This window comes from Atractosteus spatula, chromosome 2 (genome assembly GCF_055471065.1).
Source record: "Atractosteus spatula isolate fAtrSpa1 chromosome 2, fAtrSpa1.hap1, whole genome shotgun sequence".
Lineage (NCBI taxonomy): Eukaryota > Metazoa > Chordata > Actinopteri > Semionotiformes > Lepisosteidae > Atractosteus > Atractosteus spatula.
This window is the reverse complement of record NC_142707.1, coordinates 50195170-50217707: the sequence shown is the minus strand read 5'-3', so window position 1 is coordinate 50217707 and position 22538 is coordinate 50195170. Positions and strand designations below refer to the sequence as shown.

The following is a 22538-nucleotide window of genomic DNA, read 5'->3' as shown; positions in this document are numbered from 1 at the left end:
CTCCCCCAGCACACAGGCTGATCTCTTCAGCATACTGACGGATCTCCCCCAGCACACAGGCTGAACTCCCCCAGCACACAGACTGATCTCCCCCAGCACACAGACTGAAATCCCCCAGCACACAGACTGATCTCTTCAGCATACTGACTGATCTCTCCAGCACACAGACTGATCTCCCCCAACACCGACTGTAAAGATTTTGCCAAGAATATACTCAAGCAGTTGGTATAATTATAGGCACCTGAGTTCTTTGTCCCCTGTTACAGCTGTGGTGAAAAAGTAATAAACCAGTCCTAAATAAAACAGAATACAATCTAAAGTTAAATCTCTCTCTATATAAACCCAGGTGCTACAAAATGAATGGGACATTATCTCCCTATTCGAAAATGCACCAACTAAGCAAAGGAGATTCTCTATAGAGGAATTCAGAAGTTCCTAAAATCAATTGTAAGACTAGCTCTGTTAAAAAAGTTCAAATACTGAACTCGAATCTGGTCTTAAAAGCTGATTGGAGCAAAGACCCCCAGCCTTGCCCTGTTTCTTCTGCTCTTCCCCTGCGTCTTGCCATCCCTTTTCCTGAATCATCCCTCTCTCTGCTCCTTTTCGGCACTCTGTCCCTCCTCCTGCCTGTTTTTATCCTCTGTTCCTCGACTGTTGATGATTCTTAATCATTGACGCAGAACTTCGCGAACCACGGTAAGCCCGAGATTCCTTTGATCAGTCTCAGACCCAGGCAAGCGCTTCAGATCCTTCCTTGCTTTGAAGCTCCCGAGAATTTTACATGTTGACACTAGTTAGGTGTTTGTCTATTGTACCTGGATTCCTAGACACCTCAATTGTCACTTCCAATAACTGTAACAATATTTTTCTCCATTTCATGCAGTTTTTCCAAATAGACGATGCATTTGCCAAAAAACTATTTGTTTTAAACTTGACAGGATTCAGCATTATTGCAGAGTAATAGGTCTTGTATGCGATACTCCTGGCATCACCAGTGACTTCAGGATCAGTTGTTTTTAAATTCTAAATGAGAATTCATTCTCAATTGACTGATCTTGTTAAATAAAGGATTTAAGGAATCGATCGCGGTCTTGTGCAGTCTGCATAGCACCTCAGCTGGGGCTTCGTAGTGATGTTGGAATAACATCCGTAATCCTTTAAAACCATCCAGACATTGTCAGAAAGCTGCTTATTCCTGGTGAGGGAAGCAGTGTCCCAGAGCTCATTCTGGGAGCGCAGGGCTCAGGGCAGGACTACACTCTGGACAGGACAGGCAGCTCAAGCCTCACGTCTCTGACAGGCCACCCAGAGCTCCTGCACCAGAGCCCACTCGATCACTCAACGTGCTCCAATCTGGGATCGGACCCAAGACGCAGGCTGAGGCTCTAACCATCATGCCACAGCGCTGCCCTGTTTGGAAACGTTTCTCAAGCCGCAGATGTATAAATGTAACCCTGATGATCTCTGCTGTGGCACTCAGCACTCAGGACAGCACCCAGAGCGGGAGCCCCTCACTGGCCAGCCGCCTGGTCCCCTGCAGCCATGAGAGTAGATACAGTCCCAGTGCTCGTGGCACACTCTCCTCTTAAAAACACGAGAAAGATTGCTCTCGAGCAATTGAGATCAGAGGATCTCATGGAACTCTTTCTTGCAAGAAGCCAGGGTATCGGTTTCAACAGCGTGGCAGGGCACATTTTCCCACACTCCCACCACCTTTTGTGCAAAGAACTGACTTTTGTTGTCGGTTTTAAATTCCACATAGTTTCCACTTGTGTTTCACTGTTTATGGGGCAGCTTGTTCCATACTCCCACAACCCTTTGTGTGAAGAAGTGCTCCCTGTGCTCGCTTTTAAATGCACTTTAAGGTAGTTTCCTCCTGTGCGCTCTGGCTTGTGTTGTACTGTTCACTCATAATGGTTCCGTGTCTCTGTTTCTGCAGAAAAGACTGACATCGGCAATTGTTTGTGCCTTCTTGGCTTGTTCAAGCGAACTGTACGTCTGGTCTCTGTGATACAGCAAGGACGTTTAGGATGTCTTTTGAATAATAACCATTTGCTTTGCCTCAACGACTCTGCCTGCAGTATTGGTTTTTCACACTGCAGCGTGGCTTATTCAAAATCCAGGCATGAGACACTGACACAGCAGACTAGTCCAATAGCTTGAAGAAGGAGTGACAATTATTGTCTTGTTTGATTAAGAGTGACCTGCTGGACCATCGCCTTCTCTCTGTGCACTGGAGGCTCAGGCCCCCTGATCCAGCCTCCCTACAGAGCCCCACCTGGAGGCTCAGGTTACTTCTCTTCTACTGCACATGACTGAAATGTGGAAAAGCTTTGCTTGCTGCCTGAGACCACCTGGACCACCACAGTAGCAGAGATCTTACACTCTTTTCTCTGTTGTAGAAGATTTGTAAAAAACTCATCTTAAGTCATCAGCCTGCAGCTCTGCTGTAGTGGCCAGCACAGTTGACCAGGTCCACATCTAAACACAACTGCTCACTCTTCCCTCTGATATACTGGTGCAGAATGGTGCTGTGTGTCTCCCAGGTGGGGCTGCTGGTGCAGAATGGTGCTGTGTCTCCAGGTGGGGCTGCTGGTGCAGAATGGTGCTGTGTCTCCAGGTGGGGCTGCTGGTACAGAATGGTGCTGTGTGTCTCCAGGTGGGGCTGCTGGTGCAGAATGGTGCTGTGTGTCTCCAGGTGGGGCTGCTGGTGCAGAATGGTGCTGTGTGTCTCCAGGTGGGGCTGCTGGTACAGAATGGTGCTGTGTGTCTCCAGTGGGGCTGCTGGTACAGAATGGTGCTGTGTGTCTCCAGGTGGGGCTGCTGGTACAGAATGGTGCTGTGTGTCTCCAGGTGGGGCTGCTGGTGCAGAATGGTGCTGTGTGTCTCCAGGTGGGGCTGCTGGTGCAGAATGGTGCTGTGTGTCTCCCAGGTGGGGCTGCTGGTGCAGAATGGTGCTGTGTGTCTCCAGGTGGGGCTGCTGGTGCAGAATGGTGCTGTGTGTCTCCAGGTGGGGCTGCTGGTGCAGAATGGTGTTGTATGTCACCCAGCATGGAGAAAACACCTGCTGCTCACTTAATTTATCTCCAAATCTCCAGCGTCCATCAGGCACTGCAAGACCAGAAAGAAACTGTACCTCTGGTTTTAGACAGGTTGTTATCAGCAGCCCTGCTGTTAATTCCAAATATCTGTCCCGAAGTGGCAATACACCTCCTGCATAAGCAGCTTAATTCCTTTTGTTCCTGGCTCTATGAGAGATTGGGGTGATAGGGCTGTCTCACACAGATAACTCTAAGCCTCATACATTTTCATGAGGAGCTGTGGCAGGTCAGTCTTGATGGGACTTTCCCCGACGTTCCCAGTGAGACTGAACAGGGGTGTGCAGCGTCTTGAGGCCATGGGGTCCCGTTCTGACAATTCAGGTCACCAGCCAACCTCTATGGACAGCCAGTTCTGCCTGTGTCCACTTTCTATGTCCAGGCTGTGCTCTCTGGACAGGCAGTTCTGACTGTCTCCAGTCTCTATGTCCAGGCTGTGCTCTCTGGACAGCCAGTTCTGACTGTCTCCAGTTTCTATGTCCAGGCTGTGCTCTCTGGACAGCCAGTTCTGACTGTCTCCAGTCTCTATGTCCAGGCTGCGGTCTCTGAGCCTGTACTCTCTTGGCAGCCAGGTCTGTCTGTGTCCAGTTATATGTTCAGGCTGTGATCACTGAGCCTGTTTCTCATCCTGGTCAGATACTCAGTCAATGTCTCTTATTTTTTTCATCATACATCATTCTTGACAAAATGTCTATTTCAGATTCAAAGAATTAATCATACACTAAGTAAATATTTTAATGACAGATATTCCTGCTACAGTACTTCTTGACACTAAATGTTTTCTCTCTACATTTCAGAACTAATGCACTCTCAGTGCAGTGTTAATGTACTGTAGTGTCCAGTCAGTGTGTCTGTATTAACCCCTCTCTCTCAGTGCAGTGTTAATGTACTGTAGTGTCCAGGCAGTGTGTCTGTATTAACCCCTCTCTCTCAGTGCAGTGTTAATGTACTGTAGTGTCCAGGCAGTGTGTCTGTATTAACCCCTCTCTCTCAGTGCAGTGTTAATGTACTGTAGTGTCCAGTCAGTGTGTCTGTATTAACCCCTCTCTCTCGGTGCAGTGTTAATGTACTGTAATGTCCAGTCAGTCAGTGTGTGTATGACCTCTCTCTCAGTGCAGTGTTAATGTACTGTAGTGTCCAGTCAGTCAGTGTGTGTGTATGAACCCCTCTCTCTCAGTGCAGTGTTAATGTACTGTAGTGTCCAGTCAGTCACTGTGTGTGTATGACCTCTCTCTCAGTGCAGTGTTAATGTACTGGAGTGTCCAGTCAGTGTGTCTGTATGAACCCCTCTCTCTCAGTGCAGTGTTAATGTACTGGAGTGTCCAGTCAGTCAGTGTGTGTATGACCTCTCTCTCAGTGCAGTGTTAATGTACTGTAGTGTCCAGGCAGTGTGTCTGTATTAACCCCTCACTCTCAGTGCAGTGTTAATGTACTGTAGTGTCCAGGCAGTGTGTCTGTATTAACCCCTCTCTCTCAGTGCAGTGTTAATGTACTGGAGTGTCCAGTCAGTGTGTCTGTATTAACCCCTCTCTCTCAGTGCAGTGTTAATGTACTGTAGTGTCCAGTCAGTGTGTCTGTATTAACCCCTCTCTCTCAGTGCAGTGTTAATGTACTGTAGTGTCCAGTCAGTCAGTGTGTGTGTATTAACCCCTCTCTCTCAGTGCAGTGTTAATGTACTCGAGTGTCCAGTCAGTCAGTGTGTGTGTATTAACCCCTCTCTCTCAGTGCAGTGTTAATGTACTGTAGTGTCCAGTCAGTCAGTGTGTGTGTATGACCTCTCTCTCAGTGCAGTGTTAATGTACTCGAGTGTCCAGTCAGTCAGTGTGTGTGTATTAACCCCCTCTCTCTCAGTGCAGTGTTAATGTACTGTAGTGTCCAGTCAGTCAGTGTGTGTGTATGACCTCTCTCTCAGTGCAGTGTTATTGTACTGTAGTGTCCAGTCAGTCAGTGTGTGTATGACCTCTCTCTCGGTGCAGTGTTAATGTACTGTAGTGTCCAGTCAGTCAGTGTGTGTATGACCTCTCTCTCAGTGCAGTGTTAATGTACTGGAGTGTCCAGTCAGTCAGTGTGTGTGTATGACCTCTCTCTCGGTGCAGTGTTAATGTACTGTAGTGTCCAGTCAGTCAGTGTGTGTATGACCTCTCTCTCAGTGCAGTGTTAATGTACTGGAGTGTCCAGTCAGTCAGTGTGTGTATGACCTCTCTCTCGGTGCAGTGTTAATGTACTGGAGTGTCCAGTCAGTCAGTGTGTGTATGACCTCTCTCTCAGTGCAGTGTTAATGTACTGGAGTGTCCAGTCAGTCAGTGTGTGTGTATGACCTCTCTCTCGGTGCAGTGTTAATGTACTGTAGTGTCCAGTCAGTCAGTGTGTGTATGACCTCTCTCTCAGTGCAGTGTTAATGTACTGTAGTGTCCAGTCAGTCAGTGTGTGTGTATGACCTCTCTCAGTGCAGTGTTAATGTACTGGAGTGTCCAGTCAGTCAGTGTGTGTATGACCTCTCTCTCAGTGCAGTGTTAATGTACTGTAGTGTCCAGTCAGTCAGTGTGTGTGTATGACCTCTCTCTCGGTGCAGTGCTAATGTACCGTAGTGTCCAGTCAGTCAGTGTGTGTATGACCTCTCTCTCAGTGCAGTGTTAATGTACCGTAGTGTCCAGTCAGTGTGTCTGTATTAACCCCTCTCTCTCAGTGCAGTGTTAATGTACTGGAGTGTCCAGTCAGTCAGTGTGTGTGTATGACCTCTCTCTCGGTGCAGTGTTAATGTACTGTAGTGTCCAGTCAGTCAGTGTGTGTGTATGACCTCTCTCTCAGTGCAGTGTTAATGTACCGTAGTGTCCAGTCAGTCAGTGTGTGTGTGGATTAGCAGTGCTGATGCAGGTGTGTGCACTATATTGACAATGAGTAAGTGCAATCAGAGCATTGCCAGTGTGAGAGTTTAAAGTACTGGCACAGCACAGTGAAAGGATGAAGGTCACAGGCGCTGTCTGTACAGGTGCAGAACGCTGCTCAGGGACTGAGTGGTTCAGATTTCTGGGGGTAGACCGCTGGAGAGTGAGGCTGGAGGGAGAGGGGGAGGGGAGAGTTAGGAGACTGACGACAGTAGAGTCGGCGATACGAGAGGACTGTGAACAGGATCAGAGAGGTGCTGGAGAGACTGGAGTAATGGTATAGCTTGAGAAAAGCAAGAAAGAGAAAAGACAAGGTGAAAAATTGCGTAATCAGTGGTGCTGTGCCAAGACTTAATGAGGATTCTCAAAATAATCGAGCCATTCCATTTCCTCTGTGCTGAAATCTTGGAGAGGTCTCAGACGAGAAGAGGCATCCATCATCTTCCCAACTGATGCACTAAAAGGTGAAGCAAGTCTTTTTCTCCCATTATCATCTGGGCAAGTACAACTTCATGTAACAGGAAAGACAAACTTCACATCCTCCTCTGCTTCTGAACTGGCGGAAAGCCCTTGAATGCAAATGAACAGTCATTTCACAGTCTCCTTAAAGGCTCTCCACAGCACAGAAACACACACAGGAGAGAAGCGGCCTTCTCCTGCTCTTTCTGTGCAGTGCCAGTTCCGATGCTCTGGTGCCACCGTGAGAGTTAGGAGCCCGGCTCTCCCTGCCTCGCGGCGCGGTCGCACCAGGCCTGGCGAACGTCGGCGGTGCAAGGGGGAGAAGCGGGCCCTGTCCTGCAGTTCTGGACAGAACCGGGCCGGAGGAGAGCAGAAGACACAGTGGAGTTGCCAATACCATTCGACGCCCGTCGTTCTCTGCAGGAGGCCGTGACGCGTAAGGAAAATAAGCGCGCTGTTGGAGGCTGAGCACAGGGCAGGCCAGGAGCTGGAGATTGCTACGCCACGCCGCTTAACTCTTTTGGCAGAAGACACGGCCGTCCCAAACTGTTCCCAGTGTCAACCTCTTTGACAAGAGACCGAATTCTTCCGCCACTCAGACTCTTCCCAGGCTGTTTCTGAGCGGTCTCTTGGCCTCATTGTCATTGTTTCCTTCTTAGGACAGTGTGTGTGCAAACAGCACCTTCCTGGTGTCCCACCACTGTATCCATCACGTCTAAAGGAAGTGGACAATGTGTGTGCAAACTGCACCTTCCTGGTGTCCCACCACTGTGTCCATCACTTCTAAAGGAATTGGACAATGTGTGTGCAAACTGCACCTTCCTGGTGTCCCACCACTGTGTCCATCACTTCTAAGAAAGAAGGATACTCAGAATCAGAGACCATCAGTACTGTAAATTAAATACCTTAACTAGAGGTCTTTCAGTGCTATGTCTACCTAATCACCAACTGGAAAGGGTCATATAATTTATTAATTACAATGTGTGTCTGCGCAGTAATTGAGCTGTTCCACCTGTTCCAGGATCAGTAGTTGAGCAATCCTTTAACCCTCAGGAACCAGAGGAGACTTCAGACACTCATTGATGAGCTCAGTAACAAACAGACAAAGAGCTGGCATCGAGTGCAGGACACAGGTAGGAGGTCTTACTTTAATTACCAGCTCAGTCACACAGACAGCAGGTCTCACTTTAGTTAACAGCTCAGTCACATGGGCAGCAGGTTTCACTTTAGTTTATAGCTCAGTCACACGGGCAGCAGGTCTCACTTTAGTTACTAGCTCACACACAGACAGCAGGTCTCACTTTAGTTACCAGCTCAGTCACATGGGCAGCAGGTCTCACTTTAGTTAACAGCTCAGTCACATGGGCAGCAGGTTTCACTTTAGTTTATAGCTCAGTCACACGGGCAGCAGGTCTCACTTTAGTTACTAGCTCACACACAGACAGCAGGTCTCACTTTAGTTACCAGCTCAGTCACACAGACAGCGTCAGCAGCGACAGAAGGAGAGAAGCTCAAACCCGTGAGGGTAGGAGAGGCAGTCATGACTGCAGGAGGTCATGACAGGTCAGCAACTTCTTACGTCATACTGTGGGTTTTATTGTGAAAGAGTTGCGCAATTGGGATGCACAAGTCAGTAGAAGGAGAAGAGCAGAGCCCTTCTCTAGTTCACATACAGTATCACAAAGGAGCAGAGGGCTGCAGGATCACTGAGATCCCTCTCAAGTAGACTGGAACAAACAGAGGAGCTGTCTGCCTTCAGGGTGTCTCTGTGGATCTGCTGATGAATAGTCAACCCCATCTTCTTCCTCTTGCACTGTTCTCCTGTGTCCAGGGGGAAAGAATGGGAGAGGAGAGCTTTCATAAGGGCTGGACTGGCGTGACGTGTGTCAGGAGCAACAGAGCCCTGCAGACAAACTCTCTGAGCTGCACTGGGGGGGAGATTTCATGACCTCCCTCACCAGACCAGCTGGACTCACCAGCCTCAGTCTGCTCACTCTTAGTAGCGGGTGGAGGACCTGTGAGGGTCGGAGAGCAGCTGTGTGGTCAGAAATGCCCAGATCCAAAGCTTCTAGCTTGGAAACATCCCCTGTACAAGAAGTGATAGGTCTAAGGGCCACACTCACTGCACACAGCTTGCTGTGACAATCCCCAGCAGAAAACCAGCTCTAGTCTTGAAATCACCCAGACGCACTGCACACATTGAGCAGCACATTTAGAACCTCTTAGAACAGGAAGAAATCTAGAGGAGGGTTTAAGAGGGCTGGTAAACAAGATCTGCCTGCGGAAGCTGAGATCCTGTAGTGCGCAAAATCAGTGGGCCAGTAAAGAAAGGCCTGCCTTTGAAAATCAAAGCTGCTCGTGTACAGTAGCTTTGGAAAAGTCAAGAACGATACGCCGCCAGTTGAAATCAAAGCTCATTTCAGCTTCAAACAGCATGGTTTGCGGGGTGAGCCTGTCTCTGGAATACTCCAGCTCCGCGCGTCCCTGATCCCCACAGCAAAAGCAACTAACGAGCCTCTGTGGGACGTTCATCTACCGGAGCTCTGTGAGCAGGTAAGGAGAGCAGGCATACAGTATCAGGAGCTCTTAGCGCTGGAGAGGATTGTAGGGTTGTGTCTGTTACTAAGAAAATGGCATCTCCGCGGTGGGGTGTGACCTTTGTCATTCCCTGTGAGGCGCGGCGGTTGATATGCATGTGTTTGGCTCTCATCAGGCACGGTTCGTGGCTCTGAATGCCTCGCGCCCGCGCTCGATTGGCACGCCCTTGCACGAGTGGCCCTGCTGGCCTGGCAGAGAATGAGAGGAGTCCTGCAGGGCCGGGAGCATAATTAGCTTTGTGGGCCCTGATGAGTTTCCACAGATCTCTACAGCGGCAGAGCATGCCCCGATTAATTTCTTAATTAATTTCTTAATTGGTCCATTCATTTACTAACAAAAGTGAGGGGAAAACATTCCACGCTTCATGAATGGGCTTCTTTCAGGAGGTGCCGCACCAGCTATTTCACATTAACCTCCAGCTCAGTTTGCTCCACCGCGGTCACGAACCTGAACTCCAGATTAATAGAAAGAACGCCGCACGGATGTCATGCAGGAACCGGAGTCTCCTGTAAGGATATGTGGTGCTCTAGTGGTTACGTGAGCTCACTGGCCAGAATATTAGAAATTCCGGGTGAGTAGCCCAGCGTCGAGCTCTGGACTCTGGACAGGAGGGTTGCAGGTTCAAATCCCAGATGGGCTTTTGCTGTTGCTCCCTTGAGTGGGGCTCTTCTCTCACATCGCTCCAGGGAAATGCCCTGCTGTGCACATGGGTATACATACGCTATATAGAGTATATACAGTACTGTACAAAGGCACAGTGGGAACACTAGTCCAGCTGGGTGTGAAACTCAGGCCTGTCCTAAATCATTCTTCCACCAGAAAGACGTTCATTTGAGGGGCAGGGTGGGTGGGATTGAAATGCAGTTTTTGAAATTGTCAAATTTAGGCAGACAGAGCTGTTGTGTGACTCTGACAGTAAGTCTGCCTCTAACCAGTATTGCTGCTCAGCCGGACTATAGTATATGTGTTCTGTGCCGTATTTGTGTGATACAACACCAGGCATGTATGTGTGTGTGTGTGTGTGTGTGTGTGTGTGTGCTTGTACTGTATGTGTCTATGTATATACAGTATGTGTGTTTGTGTGTACAGTATTTGTAACAGCTGTTCACAGATCTGTGTCCCCGGCAGTTTGAGCTCTGATCTCTGTATGTACTGTAGTGCTGTCTGGAGATTGTAAAGCAGCTGCATTTCAAAACTGAGTGCAATATGCTGCCTGATACTAGCCCTCACTGCAGGCACTGGGCTAGCTTGCTGGGTCTCTCCCATTCTGCCATTCTGCACTTTAACATTCATTCAGTCCAATTCAGCAAAAGAGTCGCAGTTCAAGATGTCATGTCAGAAGGTTCCAGGTCAGCGGATAGGGGGGCGCATAGTCTGAGTGACACCCAAGAGTATAAGAGCATAAGAGAGCTTACAAGTGAGATTCAGCCCATGTCAGCTGCTGCATGTCTGTCCCTTTCTCACTCGGGATCCCACTGATTCAGTTTCCCCCACATGACTGCAGAGTTCCCGACTCCCGCTACCCTCTGTGTAGAGACTGTGATCAACCAGCTGCTAACTACCAGACAGGCTCAATGAAACGAGCAGCCTCCTCTCCTTTGTGACCTGCCGTGTGTCCTTATGAAGCAACATCGCCAGAATGTGGACACAAGTATTTCTTACCGTCTCGCCTTCAGGCGTGTCCAGGGAACAGAGAGGGCCGCTGCCCTGCTGAGCCCAGACTCGTGACGTGGGAGACGCAGGCCCTGTCACATCCTGTCAGCGGCTGGAGCAAGGCCCCACAGTGCTCCGGGGGCGAGAGATGGGAAGAGTACAGGAGACGATAACTACTCAAAGACCCCTGAGCACAGCAAGAGTAACCCTCCTGTTGCACAGACAGACTGGCGGGGGGACAAGGGGAGAGCTGTTAGAGAAAGTAGCGCTGCTCATTCAGCAGTTCGGCGGCTGGAGGTTACTTTATCATCATCCTTTTAACAAACGCGGCGCGCGGTGCGCGGCTCGGGGTGAATCAGCGCTTTCTGAGCCGGGAGCCCGCTCTGGCCTGCAGCAGAGAGAGCCCAAGAGCTCACGCTCTAACTCTAATCCGGTTTTCTCGGATTCCGGCAGGATTTGTTGGGGACTTAGGAATTGCATTGCAGCCAGAGAGCGGCTGACAAGGCAGCTTTGAGAAGTTGCAGAAGGAAGCAGATTGTGAGGAGGGCAGCTTTGCTGCCGTAGGCTGCTGAGACACACAAAACCCCTGAGACTCCGAGCTCCGCTGTCCGGGCAGGCAGAGTCTCAGGCCGATAGCTGGATGTCTGGCTCGTGCGCTCATCTGGGACCAGATGCCCGGGTCTGAATCCAAATGGCTCAGGCTGATTGAACGAGTCTTTAAGAGCTGGGCGGCTCTGAGAAACACGAGGCTGGGTGGCTGCAAGAGGGAGCATGAACACAGAGCCATGGTCCTCACACACAACGCTGTAATTTAGGGATTGCAATCAAGTGCACAGTGATGCCAGAAATGACTGTCTAGCTTCAAACTTAGGGGTTTAGTAAATCTTAAAGATGGAAGCAATGCTTTCTCTCTCCCACCGTGCACTAAATGGTGAGAATCTGGTAGAAATGTTGTAGGTGCTACTCCTTCCCCTCCCCACAGTTGGCAAGAGCAGGGCAACAGGACAGGGAGGTGTGGGAAGTCAGTAAGAAGGTCTCACCTGCCCTGAGGACCCCATCCTGTAGGAGAGTGACTGTGGAAGTTAGGGGGGCTGCTGCTTATCGCCCCTCCTGTCCCCAGCTGCCAGGGCCTCTTGCTCCTGCAGAGGTCGGGGGTCAGAGGCCCTGGCCAGCCTTTTTCGCTTGTGGCTGCAGTATTGGGGCCCGGGGTGGGCCTCGGCGCGACACCCTGACAGCAGTATTTCTGTGCAATCCCTGCCTCTGCCCGCTCGGCCAAGCCCCGCCCGGGAGTCGAGCTCGTCCGAGGAGCAGTCGGGAAGTGGCTCGGAAACCGCGCAGGGGGGAGTTGGGAAGCGGGCGGAGGCAGGAATTGTTCAGAAATACCCAACAAACAACACACCCCTGAGCAAGTTAAGGAGATTGACACGATTTTCCAGGATCCTACAGCTGAGGTGCTGCAGTGATGCAGTGATTCTGAAGGGCATCTCTGCAGCTCGGGCTGACCCCTGAACCCCAGAACCCCAGCGCCTCACACATTCCCGCCCCGGCGACAGACCCAGGACAGCAGGATCCCAAGCTTCGACTTTGTAGAGATTGTCCGTGATCTGTTACGATTAATGCACCCCAAACCCTTGGCCTGGAGGGGGGCAGAGGTTTCTTTGGGGGGGTGTCTTGTGTTTTCCTCTCCTCTGTGCCCACATGGCCTGCTGCTGCTGCAGTGTATTGTATGGATGATTCTCTAAAGGGCTCTGGGAAACGGCCGCAGTAGGTAACTGATGACCCACCTCTCAGAGATACTAAAGGCGACCCTTCACTCTGGCCAGGGTCCCATGAAAATGTGAGAGCGATGAACAGTGGGTCCTGGGAAGGATTAACAGATGCTAACTCCCCTGTGCTGCAGGACAGGACCAGTCGCCTGAGTCGAGTCCTGGTCTATCCCTCTCAGGTCAAACGTAAGCACACCTTGTCAGTACACTTGAATAATGCAGCTGATTTCTACAAGCCCTGTTACCCTGCCAGAACTGGAGGGCAGGACTTCTGCCACCCCAGCCTGGGGCTGCTTGCAGGGCTGTGAGAATGACTGGTGGCGTCACAGCTCTCTTCCGGGAAAGCCCGGAGACACAAAAGGCTGCAGTGCAATTAATAACAATGCATTCCATCTCAACAGGACACGGTGAATGTTTTCGGAAGACATGATCAGCAAACTCGTTATCTCTGTCAATCAGCTGGGCGCATCGAGCCGGCAGGTGTTACAGAGGTGTGTGTCGAGCGGGGCTTGGCTTTTCTCACCCTGAAGATTAGAAAGAAACAAAGCACATACACAGCTCTGGAGCTGGTAATTTACATTGTAATTTGATATTTGGACAATTAGTGTGAAGAGGGATTGAAGTGAAATTCTTTATGAAGGATGCTTTATATATCTCCTGTTTCACATTCATCCCAGGATCCGTAGTGTCACAGAGAGCAGAGCTTTTCTTTCAGAGCTGTAAAGAGGCACATTGAGACTGAATGAGAGGTACTGCAGCAGGGTTTAACTGTGTGTGTGTGTGTTACTGTAGGGAGGATTGTGCTGTGTGTGTGTTACTGTAGGGAGGATTGTGCTGTGTGTGTGTTACTGTAGAGAGGATTGTGCTGTGTGTGTGTCTTACTGTAGGGAGGATTGTGCTGTGTGTGTGTGTTACTGTAGAGAGGATTGTGCTGTGTGTGTGTTACTGTAGAGAAGATTGTGCTGTGTGTGTGTTACTGTAGGGAGGATTGTGCTGTGTGTGTGTTACTGTAGAGAGAATTGTGCTGTGTGTGTGTTACAGTAGTGAGGATTGTGCTGTGTGTGTGTTACTGTAGAGAGGATTGTGCTGTGTGTGTGTTACTGTAGGGAGGATTGTGCTGTGTGTGTGTTATGGTAGAGAGGATTGTGCTGTGTGTGTGTTACTGTAGGGAGGATTGTGCTGTGTGTGTGTCACTGTAGGGAGTGTGTGTAACACACACAGGATTGTGCTGTGTGTGTTACTGTAAAGAGGATTGTGCTGTGTGTGTGTCACTGTAGGGAGGATTGTGCTGTGTGTGTGTCACTGTAGGGAGTGTGTGTAACACACACAGGATTGTGCTGTGTGTGTTACTGTAAAGAGGATTGTGCTGTGTGTGTGTTACGGTAGAGAGGATCGTGCTGTGTGTGTGTTACTGTAGAGAGGATCGTGCTGTGTGTGTGTTACTGTAGGGAGGATTGTGCTGTGTGTGTGTTACTGTAGAGAGGATCGTGCTGTGTGTGTGTTACTGTAGAGAGGATTGTGCTGTGTGTGTGTTACTGTAGGGAGGATTGTGCTGTGTGTGTGTTACTGTAGAGAGGATTGTGCTGTGTGTGTGTTACGGTAGAGAGGATTGTGCTGTGTGTGTTACTGTAGGGAGGATTGTGCTGTGTGTGTGTCACTGTAGGGAGTGTGTGTAACACACACAGGATTGTGCTGTGTGTGTTACTGTAAAGAGGATTGTGCTGTGTGTGTGTCACTGTAGGGAGGATTGTGCTGTGTGTGTGTTACAGTACAGAGGATTGTGCTGTGTGTGTGTCACTGTAGGGAGTGTGTGTAACACACACAGGATTGTGCTGTGTGTGTGTTACTGTAAAGAGGATTGTGCCGTGTGTGTGTTACGGTAGAGAGGATTGTGCTGTGTGTGTGTTACAGTAGAGAGGATTGTGCTGTGTGTGTGTCACTGTAGGGAGGATTGTGCTGTGTGTGTGTTACTGTAGAGAGGATTGTGCTGTGTGTGTGTTACGGTAGAGAGGATTGTGCTGTGTGTGTTACTGTAGGGAGGATTGTGCTGTGTGTGTGTCACTGTAGGGAGTGTGTGTAACACACACAGGATTGTGCTGTGTGTGTTACTGTAAAGAGGATTGTGCTGTGTGTGTGTCACTGTAGGGAGGATTGTGCTGTGTGTGTGTTACAGTACAGAGGATTGTGCTGTGTGTGTGTCACTGTAGGGAGTGTGTGTAACACACACAGGATTGTGCTGTGTGTGTGTTACTGTAAAGAGGATTGTGCCGTGTGTGTGTTACGGTAGAGAGGATTGTGCTGTGTGTGTGTTACAGTAGAGAGGATTGTGCTGTGTGTGTGTCACTGTAGGGAGGATTGTGCTGTGTGTGTGTTACAGTAGAGAGGATTGTGCTGTGTGTGTGTCACTGTAGGGAGGATTGTGCTGTGTGTGTCTAGGATTGTGGTGGTGTGTGTCTTGACAGTATGTGGCACTGCTCCATGTTTGTGAATTGTAATCATGGTTAAATGAACAGTATTGAGATTCTCACCGGCGATGTCAGGTTCACTCTATCAAACCGATGTCATCAGTTAACTGCGGTGTCTGGTGCTGGGGGTGGATGCTCACTATAAAAGGAATTAAAAAGAATATCAAATTGCAGGGTTTGTTCATAATGATCTGCTCTTTTCTAAAATTACAGGCGATGTTTTAGCTCAGAACTACACAGGAACACTTGTTTCACTTGGTAGGTGTGCCAGAAGTCACAGCACCATTCAGAGTAGGTTTAAAATAGGTTTATGGACAAATAGATGAATTCAAGGAAGGCTCTCCGCAGAGCTGAGCAGGCAGAGGCCGTTGTTCTCTCAGAGATCAGCTCTCACAGCAGGGAGCACTCCAGCATACTTTGACGCCCTTCGACGCAGCATGACCACACTCCTGTGTTTGCCGAACTGTCATGTTAGGACAGCGGCTTTTCAGACATCACGAGCCCCTAACTTTCCACCGGGCCTATACCTCTCTCCCAGTGGTCTTAGTGCTTTCCCTCCACCTGTGAGCCCTGTCTCACTTCATGTCTGAATAAGCGCTTTGACTGCACACATCAGGACCAGGGGGAGCTCATTCAGCCACCCCGATTTCACCCGCGCCCCTGTGTCACAATCCTGTCACACCTCTGTGGCAGGGGAATCCTTTCACTGGTTGAAGGGGCTTTCGGAAATTGACAGGCTGTACAGTATCATTGTTCTTGTGTCTTGAATGTGATTAGTATTCAAAGGCTCTGCTTCCAGGCAAGAGTTCAGAAAGAGCCGTGAATTGTTCTCGCTTTCACAGCATTTTCTGTTCGGAAAGCCTGGCACTCAGAGGGTGTAAATCTCCCTCTGTCAGTCGGCAACCAGATCCCCTCTTTGGTTTCATACTTCAATACGAATTGCCAGGCCATTGCCAGAAAACCAGAAGTGAAACTGCCAAGTCTTTGTGAAAAAGCTGTGTTTTCGCTTTGCGCATATTCTCTGTCCATCCAAGAAATATCTAGCAAAGTTTACCTTAGCAATAAATCTTCAACGCATTGAAACATTCAGTCACCCGAAACAGTCCTGAGGTTAAGGAATCTGGAAAAATTGGGCTTGTTTTTGGACGTGTTTGATAAAAAAGTCAAGATGATTCTTAGAATTAGGGTGAAAAGCACTTTATTTTTTCCCCAAATTGACATTAATTTATTTTATAGGTATCAAAAGTCACCTCTCAGTGTAATCCTTCTTACAATGGCAGAAAAGGTTCTTACTGTGAGCCATTATAGCTATTAAACTCACTTGTTGGCCTGGAAAAGATCTAATCACAGATCGTTCTACAGACAGGCAGTGTGAGCCACTGTCTAAGTGGAACCAGCTGACACTCAGTGTATCGCCATACTGGCCGTGCGGTGCAGTGGCTCTGTGGCCAAGGATCTGCGCCTGTGGCTGGAAGGTTGTTGGTTCAAATCCTGCAGATGGCAGAGGAATCCTACTCCGTTGGGCCCCATAGCAAGGCCCTTCACCCTAACTGCTCCAGGGGTGCTGTATAAATGGCTGACCCTGTGCTCTGACCCCAAGCTTCTCTCCCTGTCTGTGTGTCTCATGGAGAGCAAGCTGGGATATGCGAAAAGACAAATTCCTAATACAAGAAATTGTATATGGCCAATAAAGTGATCTTGTCTTCTCTTCCTGATACCTGAAAACAGGGCTCCTCCCTGTTTAAAGACCTCTCTTCTGGTTAGCGGATGTATACTGTATGATTTATCATGCTTCAGTTTTAGCAATATGATTCGGACAATGTACAGCAATCCGACTGCCTGTGTGCAGACCGGACAAATGATACACTCTCAGTTTGCGATGGACAAAGGCACTGAGCAGAGCTGTCCAGCGTCAACTGGGACCGCCTGATCTTTGGTGTGGCTTTGAAGTAAATCTTTCAGACTGGGTGGAAGTCCAAACTAAACGTTTACAACTTCAGGGAAAACGGACTCGGAAAAGGAACCGGAGCTTAAGAGCAGCAGAATGGAACAGGGCATGTTTGGAAGCAGTGGAGAACAAATTTATTTTGGATGGCAAAAGATTAAACAGATTCTGCTTGAAGCACAAAAGAGATTCACCCCAGGAGAGAGTAAATCAAAAGCCTGAAAGTACTGGCCCACTGGTTTAATAAATCAATTAGGAAAGAAATGGAAGGAAAAAGAAAGTGCTTTATAAAATGATTCAAAAAGAACAGGAGTATGACCGCAAGCACAGGAGAGGAATTTTGAAGTGGTAGCTAAAATAAGGAGTATACGTTTCTGTCTGTATTACAACAGAAAAGAGCACAGTACAGAAGTATCTCAGAGATAAAGATGGGGATCTTTTAGATGACGGAGAAATGACTGATAGATTAAATAATGGCTTGGTAGTGTTCTATCAATTCCACTTAAAGAAAAAAAAAAGTTGTTATTCAGACGTCACTCAAAGCAGGGGTCATACGTGAGCTGGATAATTGCTGATGTTGAGCCTGTCCACAAGAAGGGGGATGAAACTGCTGGAAATAGTTGTAGAGCAAGATTTCTACAGTAGACAGGACAGTCACATTGCCAGTAATTACAATAACACAGTATATGACCAGAGCTGTGTGGGCAAGGGACAGCTTCAGCAAGCTTAAGCCAGGTCTGAAGCGGGCTCACGACAGAGCAAAGCTTCAATAAAGAGAACCTGGAGGGCCAGTGTGTCTGCAGGGCGTATTTTCCAACTTTGTCAGTGGCTTGGTGGGAATGTTGGTTCAAGTGCAAGCAGCTTCAGTAATTCCTTGAGCAGACAGACATTGCAGCACAGCAGGGCTATAGAGGAAGTGCATTAGAGACATCGTGTTCAATACTGACCAGCTGATCGCAGTCTGTCCTCTGCTGGCCTGGAGGGGACTGCTACCTTGTCCGCAGTGCGTCTGCCATTAATGTAAAATGAAGTTTTGAGATAAATGCTGCAGATCTCAAAGTGCAACATGTCGTTTGTTCTTGGGAAAAGTGCTTCCCTTTTGTCTCAGTAATTCAAGGCTACACTTTGTCTTCTTTGATTTTTTTTTGCAAACGTGTTTCTTTTGAGTTTGCATTTTAAAAGCACACAGACCTTCTTTTGAGTCGGTGGAAAGCACGCCTGTGCCCTCTCTTCATCTTCTTCATCTTTGATCATCTGACTCGGGTGTCTCTCCTGTCTCTGGCTGCGGCTCTCCAGATAGGCACAGCTGCTCAGGCTGGCCAGCTTTCATCGCAGAGTAATTTTCTGTGTGCACATGGTCGTCAGTACACCCTTCAAGCTCAGTCCTGCAGCAAGGCACTGGAATAGGAATCACCACAGTAATGCCAATAGGAATAGCGATGGTAATGGAAATACAGCAGTAGTAATAAAATGCTATTAATATACTGTAATAGTAGTAATGAAACTGAAAGTAGTGGTGACAGTGGTAGTAATAGCAATAGTAATAGTAGTGATAGTGACAGTAGTAGAGATACGGTACTTTTAGCAGTGGTGACTCATAGTAATAATGATAGCGCAAGTAATAGTAATAGTGCTTGTGATAGCAATAGTTGTTGTGATAATGAAAGTAATGGTGATAGTAATAGTGATAATAATAGTAGTTGTGATAGTAATAGCTGTAGTGACAGGGATAATTGGTGTGATAGTGATAGAAGTGGTGATCGTAATAGTAGCTGTGATAGTGATAGTAGTAGCGATAGTGATAGTCATGGATGTAGTGACACAGATAGTAATAGCGATAGTAGTGGTGATACTGATAGCAGTAGTGATGTTATAGTAGTGATATAAGGCTATGTGGTCTAGACCAGCTGCTCTGGTGTTAAAGGTGTCAATAAGAAGCCCTAATGCATAATCTCATCATCACAGATTCGGGCGGTGTGGCCCTGGGCAGCCCTCAGGCCTTGGACCCCAGATTTTTCTTTGGGGGAGTTTGGTGTTGCTGTATTATCAGCTGCTGGATGACCCTGTCACGGGCTCTGTGATAAACTGCACATGGCACTATAGCCAGGAAATTGATTAAGTGAGTGAGTGATTGGTTGAATGAGAACTGTCCTTTTGTGTCTGGACCTACTGAGAGACCAAAGAAAAAGATCATTGAGCTGTCCCAAGAAAAACTAAAGACGGTGTGGAAGATAGGTCTTTCAAAGTATTTTAGTGCTTTTAGTTTTCTAGCACTTTAAGGTTCTTGAAAAGCACTTAGAAGTAAAACCATATTGTTAAATGTGTTGTTTTTCATCAAATTTCCTCTTTCTGCTAGTAGTGACCTCTCTGTCCCGTTCCTCCCAGTGGGTGTCATTAGTGCTGCCGCCTCTTGCTTGGGGATCCTTTTGTGTGGGGTTTGCGTGTTCTATTATGATCAGATGGGTTTTCTCTGGGTGCCACAGTTTCCTTCCTCCTTTGTCATGCAGACTGGGTTAACTGGTGCCTCAGGTGTCCCTTCGTTCATGCGTGTACACGTGCGCTTGCGTGAGTTTGTGCGCGTGTGCCAATGTGCGCGTGTGTGTGAAATGTGCGAGCCCTGCAGTGGACTGCTGTCCCATCCTTCACCTTGTGTTGCCACAGAGCTTCTCTCCCCTGGCCCTGCCCTGGGGCTCCCTCCTCCCTCCCGTGAGCCCCAGCTCTCTCTCTGTCTCCTCCCTGCAGGTCAGTTCCTGCTGCTGAACGGCTCGGGTCAGTGGGGGCCCTGGGCTCTGAGCCCCTGGCTGTGGAGGCGGGGGGGGCCGTGCGCCCTGGAGCTGGCCGTCTTCCTGCACCCCCAGCAGAGTGGCCGCTACACCGTCCGGCTCGTGGAGCGACACCAGCCCCCACGCACCATCCTGAGGACAGACGCCCCCCGCAGGGCAGGGTAAGAGACGTTCACACCTACACGGCCTGCTCACTGCTCTGCCAGAGCGGGGTAATTCAACAGCCTGGGGTAATTCCGCAGGGCTCACTGCCACATGCCCCAGTCCCCACTCTGACACTGTGGGGCAATTCCACAGTCTGGGGTAATTCCACAGAGCTCGCTGCCACATGCCCCAGTCCCCACTCTGACACTGTGGGGCAATTCCTCAGCCTGGAGTAATTCCACAGGGCTCGCTGCCACATGCCCCAGTCCCCACTCTGACACTGTGGGGCAATTCCACAGTCTGGGGTAATTCCACAGGGCTCGCTGCCACATGCCCCAGTCCCCACTCTGACACTGTGGGGCAATTCCACAGTCTGGGGTAATTCCACAGGGCTCGCTGCCGCATGCCCCAGTCCCCACTCTGACACTGTGGGGCAATTCAACAGTCTGGGGTAATTCCACAGAGCTCGCTGCCACATGCCCCAGTCCCCACTCTGACACTGTGGGGCAATTCCACAGTCTGGGGTAATTCCACAGGGCTCGCTGCCACATGCCCCAGTCCCAACTCTGACACTGTGAGCATTAGTCCATAGTGAGGGGTAATTCCACAGGGCTCACAGGTACACAGCCCAGTCCCCACTCTGACACTGTGGGGCAATTCCACAGTCTGGGGTAATTTCACAGAGCATGTTTGCTGTGAAGAAAGAGCTGCAGGAACACCCCACTGAACTGTGTGGCTCTCAAAGGCATGAGCACCCACCCCTGCTACAGCTTGCCAAACACCCGCAGCTCTGCGTTCACTCTGATGGACGCTAAACACGACAGCATGCAGAGATAACAAGCCCTTCCACCATCCTTAACACTGCCGACCCGCTGAAGCAGCAGCACAGCCCTGTCTCTCTGCAGACTCAGTGGCAGATCTGTGCTGCAAAGCCTCTGTGCTGTGCTCCTCCCCACGCATGACGGGATCGTTATTGAGGGGTTTGGGGGCAACTCGGTCCCCCCTGAAAGAACTTACAGACATCAGGTGTGTTTCAGGTTTCAAGTCCAAATTATGTGGACCGTGTAAGTAATATAATGGTGGCACACAAAAGGAGCCATTCAGCCCATCAAACCTGTTTGGCCATTAGTAGTTAACTGATCCCAGGATCTCATCCAGCTGTTTCTTGAAAGACACCAAGACTATTGGCTTCCAAAAGAAAGCTGGGCAGCTTGTTCCACACTCCCACCACCCTTTGGGTATAGAGGTGCTTCCATATCTTGGTTTTAAGTGCGCTTCCTCATAGCTTTCCCTTGTGTCCTCTAGTTTGTGTTTCACTGTTCATTTTGAAGAAAATCACTGGGTTAGTTTTCTCAGTGTCTTTGAGGATTTTTATAACTTGTATCAGGTCCCCTTGTAGTGTTCTTTAAGACTAAAGAGACTCAGCTCCTTCAGCCTGTCAGTGTAGGACAGTCCCTTACGTTCAGGAATGTACTGTATCTAGTGTTTTTGCTCTAGAAAGAGCAGCAATATCTGTGTTACAACTAGTGGTGGCCACATCTGGTCACATCCTCTAATATACAGTAACAGGAATGCCAGCTCAACTCACAGCCCTTTCAATCCAGGCTGCTACAGAATTTTACTGCAACAGCTCTTTAATCATCCAGTTAATAATTAAGCTGGTTCACTATAATCACTGAAGTGCTTGGTGCATCAGAAGACTTCCAGCGAATATATCGAAGAGCTTTGCTCATTTCCACTGATCAAGGTGGATCTAAACAGCAGCTGTGAGGTATAAGCTGAGCCCATGTGCTGGACAAGAAAGACAAACAGGAGAACCGCAGGGAGCACACTGTGGTAACAGGATTAATTTAAACGCTGACAAACGCAGTCCAGGACCGTGGATAGACGGAAGCATGGCTCAAAGCTGGAGTCAGAGTGGAAGCACAAAGGGAATTCCAGAATTGTAATCAAGACAGACAGGCACAGTTCATAGCAGAGGGAATGCACAGGTCCAAATCACAAAGGGGCACCTCCAGAGAAACGGTCAGGGCACAGTTAGGATCGAGTATCCAGGAAGAAACGAAGCAAAGCAGAAGGGAACAGAGCAAGGAAGCAAAGCTTAGGTCAAACTGTATTACAGAGCGCCGAGTCGAGCAGGTCTGAAATATCCTGAAGCACTCGAGGTGAACATGGCTACACATTGCTCACAGGTGATTCAGGTTTCCTGTCAGATCACGTTGCCACGGCAACCAGCACAGACAGCAGCAGAGAAGGGGTGTGGCTGGCTGCCAGTCACTGCCAGCTCACTCTGCAGTGCTCCAGCGGGAGAGCATGATGTGCAGAGTGATTTAACAACTTGCAGTATGAGAAGATTTACTGTAAAGAGTAATTACAGTTTCTAAACAGCAGTGGTCAGGAATCTAGCATGCTCTGAAATACACCAGGGACACACAACAGCAGGAGTTATGGGTTTCTTTAAATCAAAAGCAGTCTAAAAACTGGGAAAAGCTGTTGAACTGCTCCTGTGAACCCTAGTATTTATTAAACTGAGTTGGAATGAGAACAAGCCCCTGGAATGCCGTTGGATCTCTGGGGGTGAGAGTGGGGCCTGACCTCAGCTTTTCGCTTTTCCAATTTCAAACAAAATGAATCAGAGGATAGGAGTGTGCAGCACAATTTTCAAGTTATGCTCTTGTGCAAAATATGCTCCACAAGCTAAACTAGTTAATGAATAAAAATGAATAAATTTGTTAATTGCTG

General features: G+C 48.9%; 1 protein-coding gene across 1 annotated transcript in view; it reads left to right on the top strand.

The window, feature by feature from the left end:
* The window catches only part of alk (ALK receptor tyrosine kinase), a 261813-nt gene that overhangs the window by 153711 nt on the left and 85564 nt on the right, over positions 1–22538 (top strand). Inside the window, exon 4 of the mRNA XM_088908651.1 lies at positions 19612–19813. Coding sequence (XP_088764777.1) covers positions 19612–19813 — 202 coding nt within the window. The remainder of the gene's footprint in view (positions 1–19611; positions 19814–22538) is intronic.